Genomic DNA, 20617 nt, shown 5'->3' with positions numbered 1-20617 from the left:
TACATACCCACCCCAACGTACCCCCTACCTCAAACGTACATAACTGCACAAAGCAAGAGCTGCAAGATGTCCTGGCAACACTCAGGGATTCGCTTAAGGCTGATGTGACCAGTATGATCACTCAGGCAATTAACGATTTCCGTGCCGACCTCAAGGATATGTTAAAGGCCCATACACAAGCGCTTGTTACAGAACTAAAGCAGCACATCCAAGAGAGCTTCGCGTCGTCGTTTATTGCAGGGCCCCAAGACTCATCCCCACTTGCCCCAAACATCAAGGGCCTGACCAAACGACCACACCCGTACATTCGCCCATCACTACTAACTCAGGACACAGTTCTCAAGGAGCAAGATGCCCCCCCCCCCTCAACGTTATAGTCCTCCTGCCTTCACCATGTGGCAGTGGAACTGCAGGGGGTTCCGAAAAAAGCGGAGCTCCCTGCAACAGTACACTGCCACTTTCGCGCACCCTCCGGATATCGTGGCCCTGCAGGAGACTCAATGCACACCTACCCTTTCGGGCTTCGATTCGTACGCAGATCACCAAACACCATCACTTGTCGCAATACTTTTATCCAAACGGTTGACAACAATCGAACACTCACTGTCGTCCTCGATTCCACATGTGCTTGTTGAAATCGTTCCTCAGAAGCGCAGCCAGCAGCGTTTATACTTAACATCTACAGCTCCCCCAAATCTAGGAGAGATGACTTCGGGTACCTCATTGCAGAAACGTGCAAACTAGGGGAACAAGTCGTAGTGGTTGGCGATTTAATGCCCCACACACGTTGTGGGGTTACCTGTGGGCCACACGTAAAGGTACCAAATTAGAACGCCTCATCTGCAATCACAGATTTACCCTACTCACAGATCCACTCGTACCAACTAGAATAGGAACCACCGCAAGCAGGGATACGTGCCCTCACCTAACCTTTGTCAGGGGAGTTAGCAGTTATTCCTGGTTAAATCTGCAAGAAACGTTAGGTAGTGATCATCGCATCCTTTCTACTATACTGCAGATCTCCAACCTCCGTCATCCAGAGCGGAAGGTTAGTCTCACTAATTGGAACGAATTTAGGAAGCAGCGCGTTCAAGTCGACAACACCACGCCACCGCTAAGTGAATGGCTACACTGCTTGCACTCTGACCTTGAAAAAGCAATCAAGCGGATAACGACAACAACTGAAATCCCAGATGTAGACAGGCATCTTTTACATGTGTGGAAAGTGCGCCGAAGCCTCATAAAACGCTGGCGTCGTCAGAGACACAATCGCAAGGTTAGACTTCGCATTGCTCAACTCACCTTTCAAGCCGAACAATACGCTACAGAGCTCACGAGCAACAATCGGCACAACTTTTGTCACTCACTTAATGAAACGCTAAGTACTGCGCGCACGTGGGCCATACTAAGGGCTCTTATTGACCCGAAAAGTACCAAGTCCTACACGAGCAGTACCAGCCAAACACTCCTAGACAAGCAGGATGGGGATGACAACAGCATCCTACAGAAGCTTCAAGACAGATACATTGCTACAGGCCCTCAGCCAAAATATGAAAACTACCCATATGAAGAATCAACGCCACTGGATGCGGATATCACTGTGCATGAAGTTCGCGCTGCTCTTCTGAATATCAAGCGCAACACAGCACCAGGGAAAGACAAAATCCAATACTCCCTCCTTCGGAACCTCGATGACGAAGACCTACAACAGCTCACAGAATTCTATAACACTCATTGGAAATCCGGAACGTTACCTGAGGAATGGAGACATGCCAAAATAACACTAATACCTAAACCCGGTAAAGCCCTTGAACTTGAAAACCTGCGACCAATTTCGCTAACGTCTTGTGTTGGAAAAATAATGGAGCATGTTGTCCTCCAAAGACTCCAACCATCCCTTGAGGCCCAGGGATTTTTTTCCAGACACATTGTTTGGGTACCGGGCCCATCTGTCCACGCAAGACATACTTCTCCAAATAAAAGAGGATGTAATGGACAGCCTCAGTTCTGCGCAAACTAGAGCTCTGCTTGCTCTGGACATCCGTGGTACATTTGATAATGTGTCGCACGACCTAATACTAGAGAATCTCGCATCGACCCGGTGCGGACGACGAGTTTATGACTATGTGAAGGCCTTTCTCACAGACAGGACGGCAACCATAGGATTATGCTCGCTTCGCAGTGACATCATCAAGCTAGCGGGTAAAGGCACGCTACAAGGTTCGGTGCTGTCCCCGACACTCTCTAACATCGCCATGACTAAATTACCGCCTCTACTGACCACCATTCCAAGTCTACGATATGCTTTATACGCGGACGACGTCACTATTTGGGTGACTAAAGGCTCAGACGGACAAATACAAGACGCGCTCCAAGAAGCAGTAAATGTGGTTCAGGATTACGCTCGAGCTGGTGGTTTAACCTGTTCTGCAGAAAAGTCGGAACTCCAGCTCATTCGTCGTCCCCAGCGAAATCCCGACAACAGCCCTCAAATCACAGTCACGTTAGAATACCATGTAGTTCCCTGCGTAAAGAAACTCCGCGTCCTTCGCCTCTATATTCAAGCTGATCTCAAGGTGACATACACCGTGAAAATATTAGAACAACAAGTTTCTCAAATCACGCATATGATCCGCCGCATCTCAAACCGAAGACATGGACTTGATGAGCGAGACATTTTGCGCATAGTCAACGCCTGCATAGTAAACCATGTCACCTACCACGTCCCTTATCAGGCCCTAACGCTCGCACAAGAGACAAGACTAGACGTTATTCTCCGCAGAGCTGTCAAGGCAGCGCTTGGACTACTACGTACTCATCCACCGAACGTCTCCTAGCCATGGGAGTGCACAACAACGTAAAGGAATTAATCGAAGCACAGCGTAACAGTCAGATACGAAGAATCCGCAACACCCAAGTGGGAGAGCGGCTACTCATAAGTTTAGGATATCCTCCGAACCAATGCAGATACAATGTAGCAGAAAAACAGCTACCCAGTGACCTCCAAGCACGAATTATAATCGCTCCGCTGCCACGTAACATGCACCCTGAGAGCAACGCTGGGCGTAGGCGGGCAAGGGTGAAAAATCTCATACGCCTCATCGATCAGTCTCCCCCAAACACTGTTTTATACTCTGACGCCGCTAGGCACCGCTTCCGCGATTTCACAGTTGGAGCAGTGGTGAACAATGACCACGACATAGTAGCCTCAATTAGCGCACCTAGCAAAAAAATATCTGAGGGCGAAGAGTGCGCCGTCGCTCTAGCGATTGCCCACGCTGCTGTAAACCTTCCTGATGCAAATGTTATTCCAATTTTTACAGATTCACAGGACGCCTGTCGAGCCTTCACACGTGGTATCGTCTCACAACACACCCACCGCATTTTCAACACTGCATTCCACACACCACATAGGTTCCGACTTGTCTGGACCCCTGGGCACGCCTCTCTCCCCGGTCATGACTGCGCACATGCAGCTACCCGAGCGCTCACTAACCGGGAACCGGAGAAAGAGCTGTCCAACCAAGATGAGCAGGACGTGAACACAGAACTTCTAGGATATCGAGACACTCTGGATTACTATAGGCGAGAACGCCTACGGTACCCTCCACCACACCACACGCTGACCCGAGAGGATGCGACCGCGATGCGGCAACTGCAGGCCAACACTTTCCCAACCTACACTTCCTCCAGATCCTCCATCGAACTTCCTACCCTGACAAATGCCGTGGCTGCGGTGCGGTACCGACGTGATTTCACGTAACGCTGGAATCTCAGCGTCCACCAGCCAGGCGCTCTCCCATCCCTTCTCGTATTCCAACCCTGCAAGACTGGGAGGCCATGATGCGTGACGGAAGCCCGAGTGGCCAGTGGGCGTTGGTCCGTCGGGCACGAGACGCGGCAGCGGCTGTTGCAGCTCTGGACTGAGAGCCCCACCCGACAGTTCTCAATATTTCTAATAAAAGTTTTTCTCGCTCTCTGAAACGGACAGGAAGCGCCTTGCCCGTCTTTCGTCGTGCGATAGAGCCCGAGGGGGCTGTCGCTGGGGCAGCACCTGCGAACTCTGACAAAAAGGGCGTGGACGCGTGAGCTGGCTCGCGTGCGCCGTCTCGACGGATGTCAGTACACGGCTCCTACCATTGTACATGCTGTGCTCTCATCACTTCGAGTTGAAACGACAGACGACGAAAATCACTTCGCTCTCTGGAGTGGCCGTATTCCCTAACGTCAGTGTTTCATAGAGTTACGCAAGATCGGCTCGTAAAAGAGTGTGGTGTTAGCTTTAATTCTTAGAGCATTCCACTTTGTTGCTATCTCGTTCGTCGCTTCGACCTCGCGGCGAAACTGTCAGTTTTGCGATTGCAGTGTCACCAACAGATGAGCAAAAACAGATATCGAAGGCCATGCTTTTTCTTGCGGAAAGCCAACGCGAATGGAGTTTTGAGAGCGTGAATTTGAAATAAGCGGGGCTTCATGTAAATCAGGTTGTGACGTGTTACAATTTTTCCGTTTCCCCAAAGATATAAGTCGACGTATATTCGAAATTTTTAATTTCTCGTTCGGCAAAATAGCTAGGGGTTCACCAATATCATTGATCGACCTATTTTCGCATAAATATGGCACATTATTTTGCGTATGAACCCTCCCGCAGGAAGAAAACGTGAACGTTAAAATATCGGCGCTGACACCATTTACTTTTTGCTCGCATTTGCAGGCGAGGAAACTTGAAGGCGAACTATTATTGCGAGGAAAACTAGAACTCAAATGGACTAAATGGAGTGATGTGAAAATGCTCTTTTAAAATCTATAGTTCTAGCACGGCGTCTGATAGATGTACATGACAAACAAAAAGTTTGCATTAGAAACAACTATACTTTTTATTTCAGTCCCTACCTTACCGCGAAGCCTTGAGTGGCACTTTAGCGGCATTTCAAAAGCTAAGCACCACAGTATTGATTATGGTGAAATTGAGTAACGCTGCGCTGTGTAACGTATTATCAGAATAACATCACAGGATCATGGCATTTATTAAAGGTATTTTACGCTGCGCCACAATACCTTCTTTGCCTTTTCACCAAAAATAAAATTGCCACGCTGAATTTTCTGTCAGCTTTCCGAAAAACTGATGTGGACGCCTATGTAAAACAGCATTTTGTATATCATCCTTTATTTTGACAGCGCTCAATATTTCACGTGCATACATGTCACGTGCATCAGTGGTACGTTTGAGAGGCTCAGTATAGCTGCACCGAGTAAGCCCTTTCCAACAGTTCTTCTCCCTCGCTCTCAACAGCATTAGCCCAACAAGCCACCTGCACTGAATTGTTTGAAGGACATGTACCATTGTGACAGGATCCAACAGTGCACGTGTAATTTTGATGGCTAGCAAAATTTAGTGGTGGATCTGTGGCATTCTGAAAATGAGAAAGAAGTGTGTTTATGTGCTTGAAGAGTAAAATAATATTACCATGTGAAAGGTACGAAATGTTGATTAATCGATGTCGAAATCGATGGCAATAAATACATGAAAAGACAGCGCTCGCAATGAACAAAAAATGAAGCGTTCTAGGATCCTTGTGGACGGAGGCACACTGGCTGGAAAGAAAATTAGATCATGTGAATTATAGGCTTCACTCGCAGGCAAATTATAAAACCCAAAAAAATAAACATGGCTGATCCCTCCGTCATATGAATCAGTGTAACACGAAAGTAAAACGTGTCCTTACAGTAGTGGTTGAATGTTTGCCTGTACATTGATATAATCAGGCTTGCACAATATATGTTGGTGTTCGCAGCTACAGCACCGTTCAACCAGGATGCACCCACGTTAACGCTTGGTGGCACATCTCCTAACCCGACCACTAGCGTCCATGAACGATTAAACGAACCTTTGTGGTAGCTGTAGCGCTGTAGTAGTTAGCGGTGAGAGCGCAATCGGAGAAAGCGGTGTGACAGCCAGAAGAGCGTCGCTGATTGGACGCCGAACTTCAACATGGTCGCCATTCCTATTGAACACCACGACGGTACTAGAGAGAAACGCAACGCGCGTCGCGTCTTCTAGCCCGGCTGCGATTTTTCGCGGAGCGAGCGTAAGCGGGGAACGCGGTGTTGCACTCAGGTGAGACAGGCCAAGGCAGGCGCGCGTCGCAGAGTTGTTATTAATATGGATAGATGCTATGAGCGAGGCCGAGGTTTGGTCTAAATTCGCCACCTCGCGGTGTGTTATCGCGTTCACAAAATTGCACTTCTCCTAATAAAAATGCGCCTAATGGGACGGCCGCTTAGCAACGACGCCTTGCCGTAGTTAATCGCGGAGGCCACGGTCATAATGCATTACTTCATTTTACCGCTACCAGACGCCGACACCACTCCGCCTACAAATAGCATTGCGGGAGGAAAGTGTGAGAGACAAAAGACGCGTTTGCAAAGCCTTCAGTGTGTGTGACCGTGCCGTAGTAGATAGCGTGCCCGGCATCATTTATCGCGGACCGACGAGGTTGTGGGTTCGACTCCCGGTGACAGAGCATTTTTCTTTGCCATCTGATCGTGTGCATTTTTTTCACGTCAGTTACGTGACGCCAATACGTCACTCAAATCTTGGTGGGTCCCGGCATTAAACGCTTTCGTGTTAAAACAACGAATTTACAGAGAATGAATACAACCAGCCCGCTGAGTGTGTAATTAGGGTAGTTCACTGAATATCGTTCGGTCAAATGCGTATTTGGTGGGGCATGCAAGAACAATAAATGATTGCAAGTGACGCTTCGACTTTGTGGTGTGTGCTGCAATTTCGTTGTTATATTTATGGAGCGGATTCCGTCGTGGCTGTGAGCCAGTTTTCGTAGAACAACCTAAGACAAGTCACGAGACCCGAGCAATTGGCGCTGCCGAAACAGACTCTCATAGTTTCTTTCTGAACGATGTGTTACGCAACCGCCGGCGATAGGCTCAATTGTTCTGCAACATTCGACTAGTCGGAGGACCACGCACTTCATTCGGGTGATGCATAAGCTCATCGCCGCCGCCAAGACAGATGCTCATCGATTATTTCTAAACACGCTACGCAAGCGGCGGCAGCCGGCTGGATTACTCTGCTACCTTCAACGAGTAAGAAAGATCCTGCATTTCGTACCCGAGAAACAAGAGCTCATCACCACCGCCGAGATGAGTCAGTATATTTTCGCCAGTTTTTTTCCTCTCAGCAATGAGCGACATAGCTGGTGGAAGCGCTTAGTCTGCTGCAGCTGCTAAAGGAGCTGCTGAGCAGAGGCTGAGTGGCGCAGACGCCAGAATTCAGCAGTACGCGCCGACGAAGCACAAGGTAGGCCCAGTGGAAGATCAATCTATAAGTGTACGTACATATATATCCTACTCAAATTCTTTGCCTCAGTGTATGGCAAAATGAATACACGAGTACAACCGCACGCGCATTTCTCATTTGAGAGTACCGCAATCATCGGTACATTTTTTCGTCCCTGTCTCTCCAAGCCTTCAGTGTTTCCCTGAACGTCTCACTTATTTATTGTAGTGCTGTGCATATACTTGGTACAGTACGTATCTACAATGCGAACCATCCATACGAGACGTATACATCGGGGAGGACATCTCAGATCCCTTTACGTAATCCACCACCGCGATATGTGTGGTACGAACCATTAATTCTAATAGTGATAGTGAAGACTTTAAGGGGCAGCAAAAGAAAAAAAAAACGAAGACATGTTGCTTGTGCCCTCATTTGTTGCGCTTTCTATTTGAGATATTCAGCCAGGGGCAACTAACCCAAATGTACATTGTTCTGTGCTGAGGAAATAAGCAACCTGTTTTGCACCATCCCGCGTTTTAGCACATGATCTGTTCCACGTAATGTGTCGCAAGCCGGCTTCGCCATGACACTCAGTATCGTGGTAGCTGAGCCTAGATCCTCTCAATTGAAAGCGCCACATCAAGACATGTGATAATAATGACTATATAGTGAATACCGTGGCAGATGGTAGCTAAACGTTTTTGAAGTTACCTTTACGGAAACACTAGCTCAACTAAAAATGTGAAATATAGCCCTCACGCAAGCTCCTGCAAATATATAGTATGCTGTATCGATCGTGTTAAATTTCACAGCCCAAAGGCAAGCGTTATATTAAACGTACGCGCACGGTACCACAGGAACGTGAACACAAAAATAAAATACACTGAATGGTGCAACATGCGCTGCACTTAATGTCTACGCTATTTTTCCTGTGTGTTTCGCATGCGCTCTGGGTCAGCCGTAAAGTTCGAGCACATATAGACTATTTTACCGATGGGTTTCAGTGCCGCAATACTGGTCTATTAACCTTGCCGTTTTATGTTTTAACAGCTACACGAGCAGTGCTATGGTAGACGGTGTCGGGGCTCAGGGCCGACAGCCTCCCGGAGCCTCTTAGAGACGTCGCGGAGACACCGTGCGACAAATTTTGATACCGGAAGGCCCGGCCGTGACTGGCCACTGTTCCCTGAGCACCAGCGCGCTCAGCCCGAGCGTGCTCATTTCTTGTGCTCTTCCTCGCAGCCGCCAGAATCGTCAGCGCCCCCGCACTATCGCCTGCCCCTCCGAAGGCTGCTGGGAGGCGAGGCGTATTCCGTTTCCGACTCTACCTTGGCGGTATTGTGCATCATTCTTGCTACCCTCGCCGAAAAACATTTATAGCTCTCCTTGGTAAGCGGCCAGGAATGCAGTCGCTCGAGGTATGCGCCACGGTCGGCGTCTTCAGGCAGCCCTTGAAGTGTTCTGGGACGCATGGAGGATGCATTCGAAGCAGTCGTTCTCATGGCGCATTCACACTTGAGAAGCGAAGTGAAATCGAAAACACCAGAGCGGCTGGAAAACCGTGTTCGCGCGCGACGAAAACGTCGACATTTGTTCTGCCTCTCCTGCATGCCGTCGCCGCCTTCACCACTTCGAGAATTCATTCTATTTTGTACGTTTCCTGAGCATTAAATTTCGTACTGATTTCAATTTATGCATACAAAACACGCAAAAGAAATAGCTTTCATCTTTTGAAACCGTTGTTTCGGGAGATACACCAGCAGAAACTACATAAGCGGGCACGCCAGCTGCGGCGGCAGCTGATTCAGCCGGCTGTGCAAAAGCGGGATACGTTGGCGCACGCTGATTGGCTGCTGCTTCACTTTCTGCGAATTCCAGTCTTTTCGGCAATCTTAACCCAAGCCAGGCTCTCGAGGAACGCATCCTTGTCGAGGCTGTGAGTTTTGTCGTGCTGCACGGGTAGTTTGCCAATGCGACGATGCTAGCCACCGCCGACGTCCTGGCCGCCACGTTGAATTTGCGGCAGACCATTGTCTACATCGCGTAGTTTAAGCTAGTGCAGCCAAAGTACGGCGCGTGGCGGAAAAATCAGTCTCGGACCGGTTTTCTCGCGTTGAGCTTGCCCCCTGGTGTTCCGGCCGCTTAGGCCGGAACACCAGGGGGCAAGCCCAACGCCATATAAAAAACTACACGTTTATAACCTGTCAGTCAAGCAGCTTCGTGCACACACGAAAAAAATGCTTCTGGATACCTTGCTGGGACTCAGCGAGAACGGTTGCATGGGGCCGCATTTCGTTGATCAGCCATTTCTGAACGCGGCTTTAAACCGCGTTCAGCGATCAGAAATTCAAAGCGCTCGTCATCCAGGGCGCTCAGCACTCATCGGTATTAGAAATCGGATATCTGACATTTCAAGTGAACACTGAAAAACCAGGACACAAGAGGCAAAGGCGGCAACAAAAACGCCAACTATCAACAGTTATTTGTAAACGCTTGAATTGCCGCCTTTGTCTATTGAGTCCTGGTTTTTTAATGCTTTCCTAGAATGGTCGTACCAATTCGCCCAAGAGTCAATTCTTCTATGATATCCGACAAACCACTTGTATAATTTCTTAGGCTTAGGTATGGATTGCGATTGTGGATTCGTCATCACGGAAGAAATTATTGCGGAAGTGGCAACAATTTATCCTTCATTGTCAGCAACTGTGATGTTCAGCGCACTCGTCATGCCTTAGACTTTTTTTTTTTATTGCCGCAACTTCTTCAAGAAAAGTAATGCAGACACATGAAGTCATTTTTTTATTAGCCCAAGCTCTACGTCATCATGCATGAAATGATTGCTCAAGTCAACAATTTGTGCTGGAATCTCGGGAATTGTGATTTTGAAGTGTTCGTGCTGTACATATTTACGTTTTCGCCAAAAGGCTTTTCATTTAGTCATTTCAATAAAAATGTGGAAGTGGTTTTCACACATGCGTGGCTACTTTTGGTTACTTTTACTGCCCTTGGCTCATGTTGGCTACTTTTTGGCTAGATTTTCCAATTTTTGGGCTCTTTTTCGTCTTTTCGACCTGGCAACCCTGCCCGCGGGAGATGCTCTCAGGCTAGCACGAGAGGTTGACGCGCTGCTCTAGAAGGCGGCTTCTTGTTCGCGTGCTCGACTGCTGCCCTTTGTGTGATAGTCGTAGCGCCGCTGGCAAGCGTACTCGATCGGTCTTGCGGAGTTCCCCTTGCGGCATGCAAGCCCGTGACTGTCGTACTGTGCTGCATCTTGGGTTAATAAACCCGTGTTTTTTGTTGACATCCTGCCTCGAGTGCCTTTTCTGCGCCGTGCTGGAGAGTCGACGAACCCGGCCGTAGCGTCTTTGTTCGCTGCGGCAGTGGAGAACGTCGCGTCCCTTGCCGGTCGCCTCGTAGGGTAAGCTTTGTGCTAAACCTATCTCTACAACAGATAGCGGTTTGGCGACGACGCAGTTAGAGCATGGCCTCCGAGATTGCGCAACGGCAGAGCAACGCTATCACACATGAGCAACTAGGCGGCAGAGAAACCTCCCGACGCGCATTATTGGAGGCCACGGCTGCTAGAGAGTCTCGATGTCAGCGAGGAGCGCTGGCCGCGCTAGCATCGAGGAGGCGCCCTAGTCGCACTTTGGCTTTCGCTTCGTGCTAGCAGTGTTCTGTGGTGTTAACGTGTGACGGCTCGTTGTCAGAGTCATGATACGTCCACGCGCACCAACGCTTTTTGTGTTGCTGGAGCGCAGTGTGGTAGTGTATGCATGAGCACAGACGTAGGTTACCCTATTGCTCGGGAGCACACATCGTGCCATGTCTCTCCTCAATTAACGACACTTTATAAACGACCGGTGTTTATTTTGTGCTTGTTGATGCCACCTTTGCGCGGGATTCACGATATGCTGTGTACAGGTATATCTTAACTACTTAAGTTACCACAGACTGTTAAATCATGATCATGGGCGTTAGTCGTCGTGACGGAGATGTGTCACTAGGCGCCAACGTGGGTGCATCCAGGTCAAACGGTACCATAGCTGCCAAACACCTATAGACATTGTACAAGCTCTCGCTGATAAATGCGCAATAAACAATCAACTACTTCTGTGAAGACACGTTTCACTTTCGTGGTATACCGATTCCTAGATGGAGGGATCAGCCATGGGTTGTGGGAATCGCCGCTGATAAGCCCCCTCGCCCCCAATGACTACGACACCAGCCATGATCCGACGGCAGTGCGCATGCTCCACGCGTCTGGAGCAACATATACAGAGCGACCGTGGACCGCCATGGGAGAGTGGCCGACAGACTGTCGCGGAGAGCGCTTGTGCACGCGGCGTGCGCCCCGCCGGGGCCAAGGTTAGGGGCCGGAAGTTTTGTTGTTATTTGCCGAAGTTTGCTTTAACTAATAAATGTTGTTCTAGTTGCCCAGCAGTCTCCGCCGGTGTTCTTTGAAGCAGACAGCCGCGAACCTACATCTGGCGCCCAACGGGAAATCGGCCACGTCTGCTACCAGCAAGGATGGAGGCGGCACTGAACAATCTTCTCAAGGCAGTGGAACGCATCGACATAACAACAGCCATATTCTGCGGGGAGATAGAAAATCTGCTGCCTACGTTCTAAGAAAACAGCGAGTATTTGGGAAGTGTTTCTGCCACGCCACTATAATCGTCATCCGCCTCGCCTACATTCCTCGCGTTATTACCGCGGTCCCGGCACTTCCCGGTCACGGACCGCGCGCGCGTTATCAGCGTGACATAGCATTCTTGATAGGAAAGTGACGACAGCTGGGTTTTCAAGAAAGGAAACGTGAGCAAGCTAGATGACGATTATTGTTGCGTGGCAGAAATACTCCACAATTACTCGGTTTTTTTCTTAGAGTGTACGGCGAGGCAAGGGGCGTGGTGCTCCCAGGCTTCGACGGCGGACGGTGGTTTATCGGCGGTGGGAATCACCGCCGATAAACCCCCCTCGCCCCCAATGAATATGGCACGAGCCATGATCCGACGGCAGTGCGCATGCTCCACGCGTCAGGAGGAACATATAAAGAGCTACCGTGGACCGCCATGGGGGAGTGGCCGACAGACTGTCGCGGAGAGCGCTTGTGCACGCGGCGTGCGCCCCGCCAGGGCCAAGGTTAGGGGCCGGAAGTTTTGCTCTTATATTGCCTAACTGCCGAAGTTTGGGTTAACTAATGAATGTTGTTCTAGTTGCCCAGCAGTCTCCGCCGGCGTTCTTTGGAGCAAACAGCCATGAACCTACAGAGGTTTTTCAATTTCTCCTTGCTTCCTTGTCGCTCGGTTCACTGCTGACCAACGCGTTCTTGACGTGCCACACAGCAGTCTCATCTTGCTGTATGATAAAATTGTTGCCCTCGTCTTCCTCTTCGACCTTCCCTCTTGCGTGATCGTCTGCGTCCTTCTCGTCACCGCCAGCGCCCTTCACCGCCCGCCTCGTTCTTTACATTCACTCCCTCGTTCTCGCCTCCATCCTCGACGTCTTCTCTCTGGTCACGCGGTGTTTCAGCGTCTGTCTCGCCGCTAACGCCTTGATTCTGCGTGTTTTCGTCTTCTTTATCTTTGGCGGCGCCGTTGTTGCTCTTTTCCAGTGTTCAGAGACGTCTTCCCCTCCTTCTTTCTCCTCAACTCCATCCACTTCAACGACCTCCTCTTAATAAACCCGGGACTCCCCAGCCTCTTCATCACCATGAAGGACTCACCGACTTGCTCTTCGCAGTGCTGACTCACAGGTCTCTTCTTCGCCGCCTTGGCAGCCTACGATCTCGTCCTCGACCACTTCCGCTTAATTCCCGCATTCCTTCATCGCTTACGTTCTATGCACCCCGTCGTCACCGCACCTCTCCCCATCACCTGGTGCTGCCTCGGGACACGCGTTGCCCGCCTCAGTAGCGCCACCCGCATTCTCGAGCTTCTCATCGGTAGTCTCGGCAGTCCCCGTCTCGACAAGCTGTTATGGTACTCGTCGTCCACCTTCTTGTGCTGGCGAGCCACCTGAATCGACGTCGACGTCATGACACAGCGCCTCAAACATGCCGTCTTCCCCCTCGGTGCCCTTGATTTCCAGCGAGGGAATCCCCGGTGGCTGGCGCATACGCGTGAAAACGGCTGGGTTGGAGCATTCGACGTTTCATTACCTATTTAATTCACGTCACGATATAAAAAACGTTTAACAGCCCAAGGTAGCGGCGTCCATATGTCTTACGTAAGATGTTCTATACATGAAATCGATTTGAATTATGCACGATCGCATTTCATTAAATTCTTCCCTGCGCACTGCTCGTCACTCCCTGAAAGGATAGTGGCTCTTTTATCTTCTTTCCAAATTAAGGGGCAAGATACATCGATTACCTCAAACAGCCTCCGTTTATGTGGTTCGATCCCACGATCGTGTGAACGGCCGCGTCTCGCGCGAGTGTATATCCCCGTGACTAGGCGTCGGACATGTAATTCGTCAATTACAAGGAACGAGACAAAAAGTGGTCTGGCAACACAGGCATGTATCTTAGTCGCTCCGATGGGAATGGTGCATTGCCTGGGCACGTCGAAGAACCACAGTGACCGCGTCTGTCAAGGTTGATGCGCAGCTTCGACCCTGCCGTGCAGGTCTGGATCACGGGGCGGGCAGAGGCAGCCGCCAAGGAGCAGGGGCTCCTGGCCGACTAGCCGTCGTCGCCTCCCACAATCGAGGAAACGACTGGTTTTCATTAAAAAGGTTTTGTTCTCTCTCTCTCTCTTAGCAATTTTAGTGTCTGTTTCTTATGGGCCTAAGGAAGGCAACTTTTTACAACTTGATTTAAAATAGTTTGCTTTCGAAAACTGCCGTTAGGCGTAATGCTGAGAACAGAGAAAACTTATTTGAGGGATCTTTAGACTCAGGATGGCGATTGCTGGTCATGGATGGAAATATTCTGCTAGATACCGCTACCGATAATTTTAGACTTTTGTTGCTCAAGTACCATTGCTCGATAGCCTACTTTCTTTGAAACACGAGTCTATGAATAACCATTTCACATTGTATCTACAATTCAAGCGCTTCATCCATTTAATATTTGTATGCACTTCGACTCACAGCTTGCCACAAAAGCACTCAGTAAATTTAGGAATTGCGCAAATTATTAAACCGGAAGGCATGAACCACGAATACAAAGATGGCAAAGAAACGGTCTACAGGCAACTACTATTATTGCTTATTTGATGTTTATTGAAAGTGTAAGTCAACAGACTAATGAGGTTTTATTAATTTTATGGCTACTTGTAATATTGGCACTCGTCTAAACCTCTAACTCTTCAATGTACAATACAGCAAACACCTTCCTGCAAAGTGTTAGGAAATTGTTTGCTATCTCTACTGTAATGTCCAAAGATAAAGTAGGATACATATATATATATATATATATATATATATATCTACAGGTATACTCACCACGCAGGGCATGGTGTCGTTCAGGACGAGGCCACAAGGTGTTGTACAGTTGAGTACCAAAGACTGAAAGAGGAAACACGTATTTCATGATCGATACAAGAGCATAATGGTTTACGTGGAAAACCTAATTTTTACAATATAAAACATATGTCAAAATTATATTTGCTACGTTTTGTGACGCGACATATTACTCCACAGAAATATTGCAAATCATTTCTGCCGAATCCCGCAAGGTGGCGGAAAGCTTAAAACAGGTAAATTAACGAACGCCCGCTTGCAGCGAGAAGCCACTCGGAAATCCATGCGAATTTCTCAGAAAGAAAGCTTATTAGTTCAAGAAAAATTCGTCCTGTTGCGGGGATCGAACTCGCGATCAAGGCCTTTCTGGGGTGGTCGCTGAGGAATCTGTATGAATTTCCTGGTGCTTTCGTGCTACAAACGGCGCTTCAAGTTGTCGATGAATTCGCCCTCGCGCTGCCAACTGATAGCTTCCTCGTTAGCTCATTTAGTAGAGCGACCGCCCCGGATAGGCGTCGGTGCCGGGTTCAATCCCAGGACTGGGACGAATTTTTGGCAACTAAGAAGCTTTCTTTTGAATTTTCTTGTGGCTTCGTGGCACAAACGGGTGGTTGCCCCTTTCCCTTTCGTAACTGCAGAGAAATACTTCCCACACATTTACTTTCCTAGCCGCCTGTGACGGAGAAGCAATGGCTCGTTTAGAACGGACAGACATCTAGCAGTGGTTAATACGTATTGTTACAAGCTTGAGTGATAAACCATAAGTGTTAGCATATTTTTACGCATCTTCCAAAGGCTCCATGCGCATAATGCGAGTGCGCGTTTTTGAATCCGAAGCATTTCTTTGCGAACCATAGTCTCTTTTACCTTTTCTATCTATCTATCTATCTATCTATCTATCTATCTATCTATCTATCTATCTATCTATCTATCTATCTATCTATCTATCTATCTATCTATCTGTCTGTCTGTCTGTCTGTCTGTCTGTCTGTCTGTCTGTCTGTCTGTCTGTCTGTCTGTCTGTCTGTCTAGCCGCCTGCATCTGGGCGCATCCATGGTCGTCTCGTTAACTGCGCACATGCTAAAATTGGTATAGGAGGACTTGAGCGTACGACGAACACAAAAATTCGGCAGATCCCACACGTTGGGGGAATCGGTTTCATGCGAAGCAGTCATCGAGTACTATGCTGTATTTTATGGATATTTCGACAACATTTGCGCTTTTATGGATATGTCGACAACATTCGAATGTCGACAATATTCGCGCTTAAAGGGTAACCTATTATTGCGACGTAACGTCAGCCCTCACGTTAGAGTACATACGTCAATATTATCGAAACTAAGTGCACTTTATGCTGCAATCATGTGATTATCACGCGTACCTTTCGTTAATGTATTCCACAGGGGTCGATCAATGCTTCAACATAGGTTGCTGAATCATCGGAATACAAATGTAATGTTCATTACACTGCTACCAAAGCGGAGCAAACACTGGAAGCACAGACATTAATCTAATGTGACGCCTGTGTCGTAGGAGTACATATCTAATGTTTATTGCTTTCTTGTAAAATTACATAGCCAGCACCGAAACCACAACTGACGTTGCACCGGCGTTACGCCTGCATAGGCAGTTTTTCCAAACCAGTTTATAGACCTGACGTGGCTCTGTGGTAGAATGCGTGATTGCCACGCAGAATGTTAGTGTTCGATTCCTGCTGGGATTCTAATTTTTATTCTTTCGAATCGTCGGGTCAACGCTGCCGATGTCGCTTAACACTTTCGCATTTAAATTACCAATGTCTGTTCTCGCCGTTCCTGGGTAGATATAAACTGTCAATCACCTGTGGCGTATACCCGTACACTGCGGCCCGTGGTATACGGGTAGTGCTACACGTGTCTGGAGGAAAGGTTTTGATGACGTATGCGACAGGATTTTCACGTTATTCCTGTCATCACCCGACAGTTATATTCGCCAAATCCTCTTACCCTCCCATGCCAATCTTGGTCTACACCAAGTTAACGAGGCGATTATGAAAGCACCCAGACGTAGGTGGCTAGATAGATAGATAGATAGATAGATAGATAGAAACGCTCTAATTTCCATAGTTTCGCTATGAAATGCTTCGCATGTAATAAATATGTCATGACACCAATAACGTGACATTGCGGTCGCGTAGGTCAGGACACTATTGCACTCAGTCACGTGTGGCCCCTACCAGCTTACCATGAGCTATGGAATGCGAGTATAGACGATTTTCCGCAGCTGGTTTGTTCAATGAAAACTAGATGGCGCCACCGCACTGTGGCCGTCCCCCTACCGTGGCCGTCTTCATGGCCATCCCCCTGCCGTGGCCTTTCGCAGTGCTCCTAAATATGTCTCCATCCGCGTCGCGTCGTCTGCTCGGCGTTCCCATAGCGTCTGCGCGCACGCGAGTAAAAGCGAGCAGACGGCAGCGCCGGAAAAGTAAACGTGGCGGCACCTGTGGATGCAGTTTCCTTCCGCCTCGAATTTATCACGTCGTCGTCCTGCGCAGTGTGGCCCGTAATTTCAAAACCTACGCATTTATTTGCTTTATATTCGCGTCCTGAAGCTTCGAGAGCAATGTTCTCGTCGGTATTTTGCAGTGTTTCCAAGATTCATTCTCATACTGCCGGAGGCAAGGCTTAGCAGGCATGGCTAAATAAACGCAGCTGATCGCAATAATAAAGACAAAGCATACCTGACGCTTTTTCTCCAGCGTGAGCTGACTCAAAGCGATGGCCGATTTTGCCATTCATTTATTGCTGGGAGGACAACGGGCAAGTAGCAAGCGCCAGTTCGGATCGAAGCGGGCTGTCGCGTCTGCATGGGTGCTGCCATGTTGGCTTGTAACCCCAGCTACTGGCGGTTGCTAATACAACAATTAAAGGCATACACCATAAATGCGAAGTAGATTAAACATATCGCTTATCGTTGTGGCGTGGTACGTGCCAAACAAACGCAAATGTCTCAACGTTTTCAACTTTCAGGCGATTACATGTAGAACTATGTTTTGCTGCGCAAGCATGTGACTTGTTTACACCCTGCTGCAACCAGCTTGTGTGGTACGGCCACGGCCGCATCGCTGGCCCAATGCGTTGGCTGGGGCAAATGGCTGGGGGAAGGCCAGTTACGATCACGTGATCAAACATGGCAGCGCCCGTGCGCCGCTGCGGAAAATCGTCTATAGGCCACTGTTCATTCAGAGTGTATCAACTCGAGAACGTCGAGAGCAGATTGTGGAAATATTAACGCGCTAGCGCTAAGGTCCCCGTGTCGCTGAAAATTCGGTGGTGGCGTCGGCATCATTGCCGGTGGGCGATACATCAGATGGGCTACAAGAATAAAACACACGTTTCGAGCTGAAATTTGAACCCAGGCATTTTGTGTGGCAGTCCCGTAAATTCTACCACAGAGTGAAGGCAGTGGTTCAAACTGCATCGGATAAAGACCTTGTAATGATGTAATGTCGGAGCAACGTCAATTGTGATCGCAGTGTAGGCAATACGCCTTGATAACAATGCAATAAATATTGAAATTTACGTCTGTACTTCTATTACTTAAGAAGCAGCAGTCAGCCGCTGCTCGTCTCCGCAGGAATACGCCAACCAATGCTGCTCGCACTTCATTTTGATAAATGAGACATGTGGGCTGTTACCTGAGTGCCGAAGTTATGTGTGAGCGTATGCTAATCATCGGGTGCCAGTACAGTCGGCGTGCCTAGTAAGCCCACGATATGCTACTCGAAGTGCACCAAGGCGTTGATCCAACTCGCAACTCTTATCTCAAAGCAAAAAAAAAGCAATATGGCAATGCTAGTACTCTCTTACTGCTTCGCTTAACATCAACTCCCAGCAGACGCGAGACCTGCCGGATTTTTTCTTTTTTTTCTCTGCTCGGAGCGACATGGAACAGCACTAAATGCATATCTGAACGTGGTATGCGCACGTAGTTCTTTTTAGAAAACTAGTGCTTGTAACGTTTCAAGAGGAGAGAGTCGGAAAACAAAGTGCTAGGTGAGTAATTACACGGGTGTGCGTATAGTAAACTTTATCTATTGAAACATCTGAATATACTCACACTGTTCTCTCCGGTATTGAGTGTTTCATATGGGCACCAGTCTGAAAATGATAAAGATTAAACATATTCTTATGTTGCAATCTTGAACACAATCTCGCGTCGTATTTCTTTTTATGAGAACATTCGTCTGGCTCACGACTTACGACCTTCTGTTGCCTTTCGTTCCCGGTACTTTTTTGTTTTTTCAGAGCACTTCAACGTAATAAATTTCATTAGTCTGGTTGTAAAATTGTGTCTTTGCCACCAGCACAATATTTTACTTTTTATTGACTTCTTTACGATGTTCTTATCGTGTACAATAAGCAACCAATTTGATTAGCGCAGAAGATGGCCGGCATTACTCGAATTTCATAGTCCAATATAATGCTACAACGTACTATCGTGCTCAATATGGCCTGCATCACGCCAGCGCGTGGCCAAGCGCTCTGCAAGGCGGGGGCCCTCGCTTCGTTTTGCCCTGCGGTGATATCAGCTTCGAAAAGCACCCCATCTCCCGCTAAAGAGGACCATGAGGTGATGCGAAGCAGCGTTTCGGCATGTAGAGCCCGCATTTCAGAGGGGAGGGAAGAGATGGAGAGGGGGAGGGAAGAGAGGGGGAGGGGGAGGAGAGATTGGAAGTGCTGAGGGTGAGGGGAAAAGGGAAAGGGGAGGGCAAATGGGAAGTGGAAATGGGGAGGGGAGATGGAGAGGAGGTGTGTGGAGAGGTCTTGCGCATGCGCAGTAAGGGTGGTCACGCCGCACACCACCACCGGATTGAACTCCGCTATAAGATGCTTCACATCTAAAAAGCAAGCTAGTGGGGGCGATGCGCGCTCGCACGAGCAGCCAAACTCTCTCCCGATAACTCGAAAATATGCCATCATCGGCGCAACTGTACAACTTTGCAGGGCGCTCGGCAAGGCGCTCGCGTGATGTAGCTCATATTGAGCGCGATAGTACTGTCGGTCGCAAACGTCCGCAGAATCTGCAGCGTGTGGCTGGGAGAGGAAAAGCTACATTGCTGTGCCATCTCCCGTCACACGGCTTCTTGTTGAGACTATCGGTCGTGGCCTCCGCGATTAGCTCCGGAACGCCGCGTTGGCTGATCCCTCCTGATCATCGCACCATCATAGGAATCGGTATATGACGAAAGTGAACCGTGCCTTCATATGATTAGTTGATTAGTTAGTGTACATTCATGTAAGAGCTTTCACAATTTGTATTGGTGTTTGGCAGCTATCGAGGGCGAGGAGCCGCCCTCTATCGGACGCGCCTCGATTGTATGTTAGGTAGGATACCTCCGGCGAGCTCGCTATAGGTTTTGCTCTCGGCGCTTTACAAGAACAACTCGCGGAAGCCCTCCAGGACATTTCTGTAAGCATGTTTCAAACGAAATATGTTCTTTACTGTCAAAATATTAAGTTTGGACGAGCAGAAAGCACAATATAGTTTACAGTGGCTATTTCTTTGCAGAAAAAGTCACTGTGTCACCGCAAGGGCGAAGCAATAAATGCGATAGCAACAAATTGTAGTGTTACACGAAGTGAGGCTGGCAGCTAACAGTTTTGTATCCGATTTCACGTAACTAGAAAACGCTGGTGTAAGAGAATACGGCCGCTCCAGGGAGAGATGCTCTCCGCATAGTCACTTCGCGTCGAGAGCGCAGCACGTAGAAGGGTATACGAGCCGCCCGCTGTGATGGCTTTCGAGATAGCGCGCGCGCCAGCGATCGCGACCGCGCCCTTAGATTGAAAGTTCAAAGCGGA

General features: G+C 48.6%; 2 protein-coding genes across 2 annotated transcripts in view; one reads left to right on the top strand and one right to left on the bottom strand.

Moving 5' to 3' along the window:
• The window catches only part of LOC119390458 (uncharacterized), a 437697-nt gene that overhangs the window by 313433 nt on the left and 103647 nt on the right, over nt 1-20617 (top strand). The gene's annotated exons all lie outside the window — the stretch shown is intronic.
• The window catches only part of LOC119390459 (evasin P467-like), a 42242-nt gene continuing 26780 nt past the window's right edge, over nt 5156-20617 (bottom strand). The window contains exons 3-5 of the mRNA XM_037658082.2: nt 18873-18913; nt 14756-14818; nt 5156-5414 (exon numbers count right to left, since the gene is read on the bottom strand). Coding sequence (XP_037514010.1) covers nt 5235-5414; nt 14756-14818; nt 18873-18913 — 284 coding nt within the window. The 3' untranslated portion in view covers nt 5156-5234. The remainder of the gene's footprint in view (nt 5415-14755; nt 14819-18872; nt 18914-20617) is intronic.

Source organism: Rhipicephalus sanguineus, chromosome 4 (assembly GCF_013339695.2).
Source record: "Rhipicephalus sanguineus isolate Rsan-2018 chromosome 4, BIME_Rsan_1.4, whole genome shotgun sequence".
NCBI lineage: Eukaryota > Metazoa > Arthropoda > Arachnida > Ixodida > Ixodidae > Rhipicephalus > Rhipicephalus sanguineus.
Note: the sequence above shows the minus strand (reverse complement) of the source record. Positions and strands in the feature narration are given on the sequence as shown.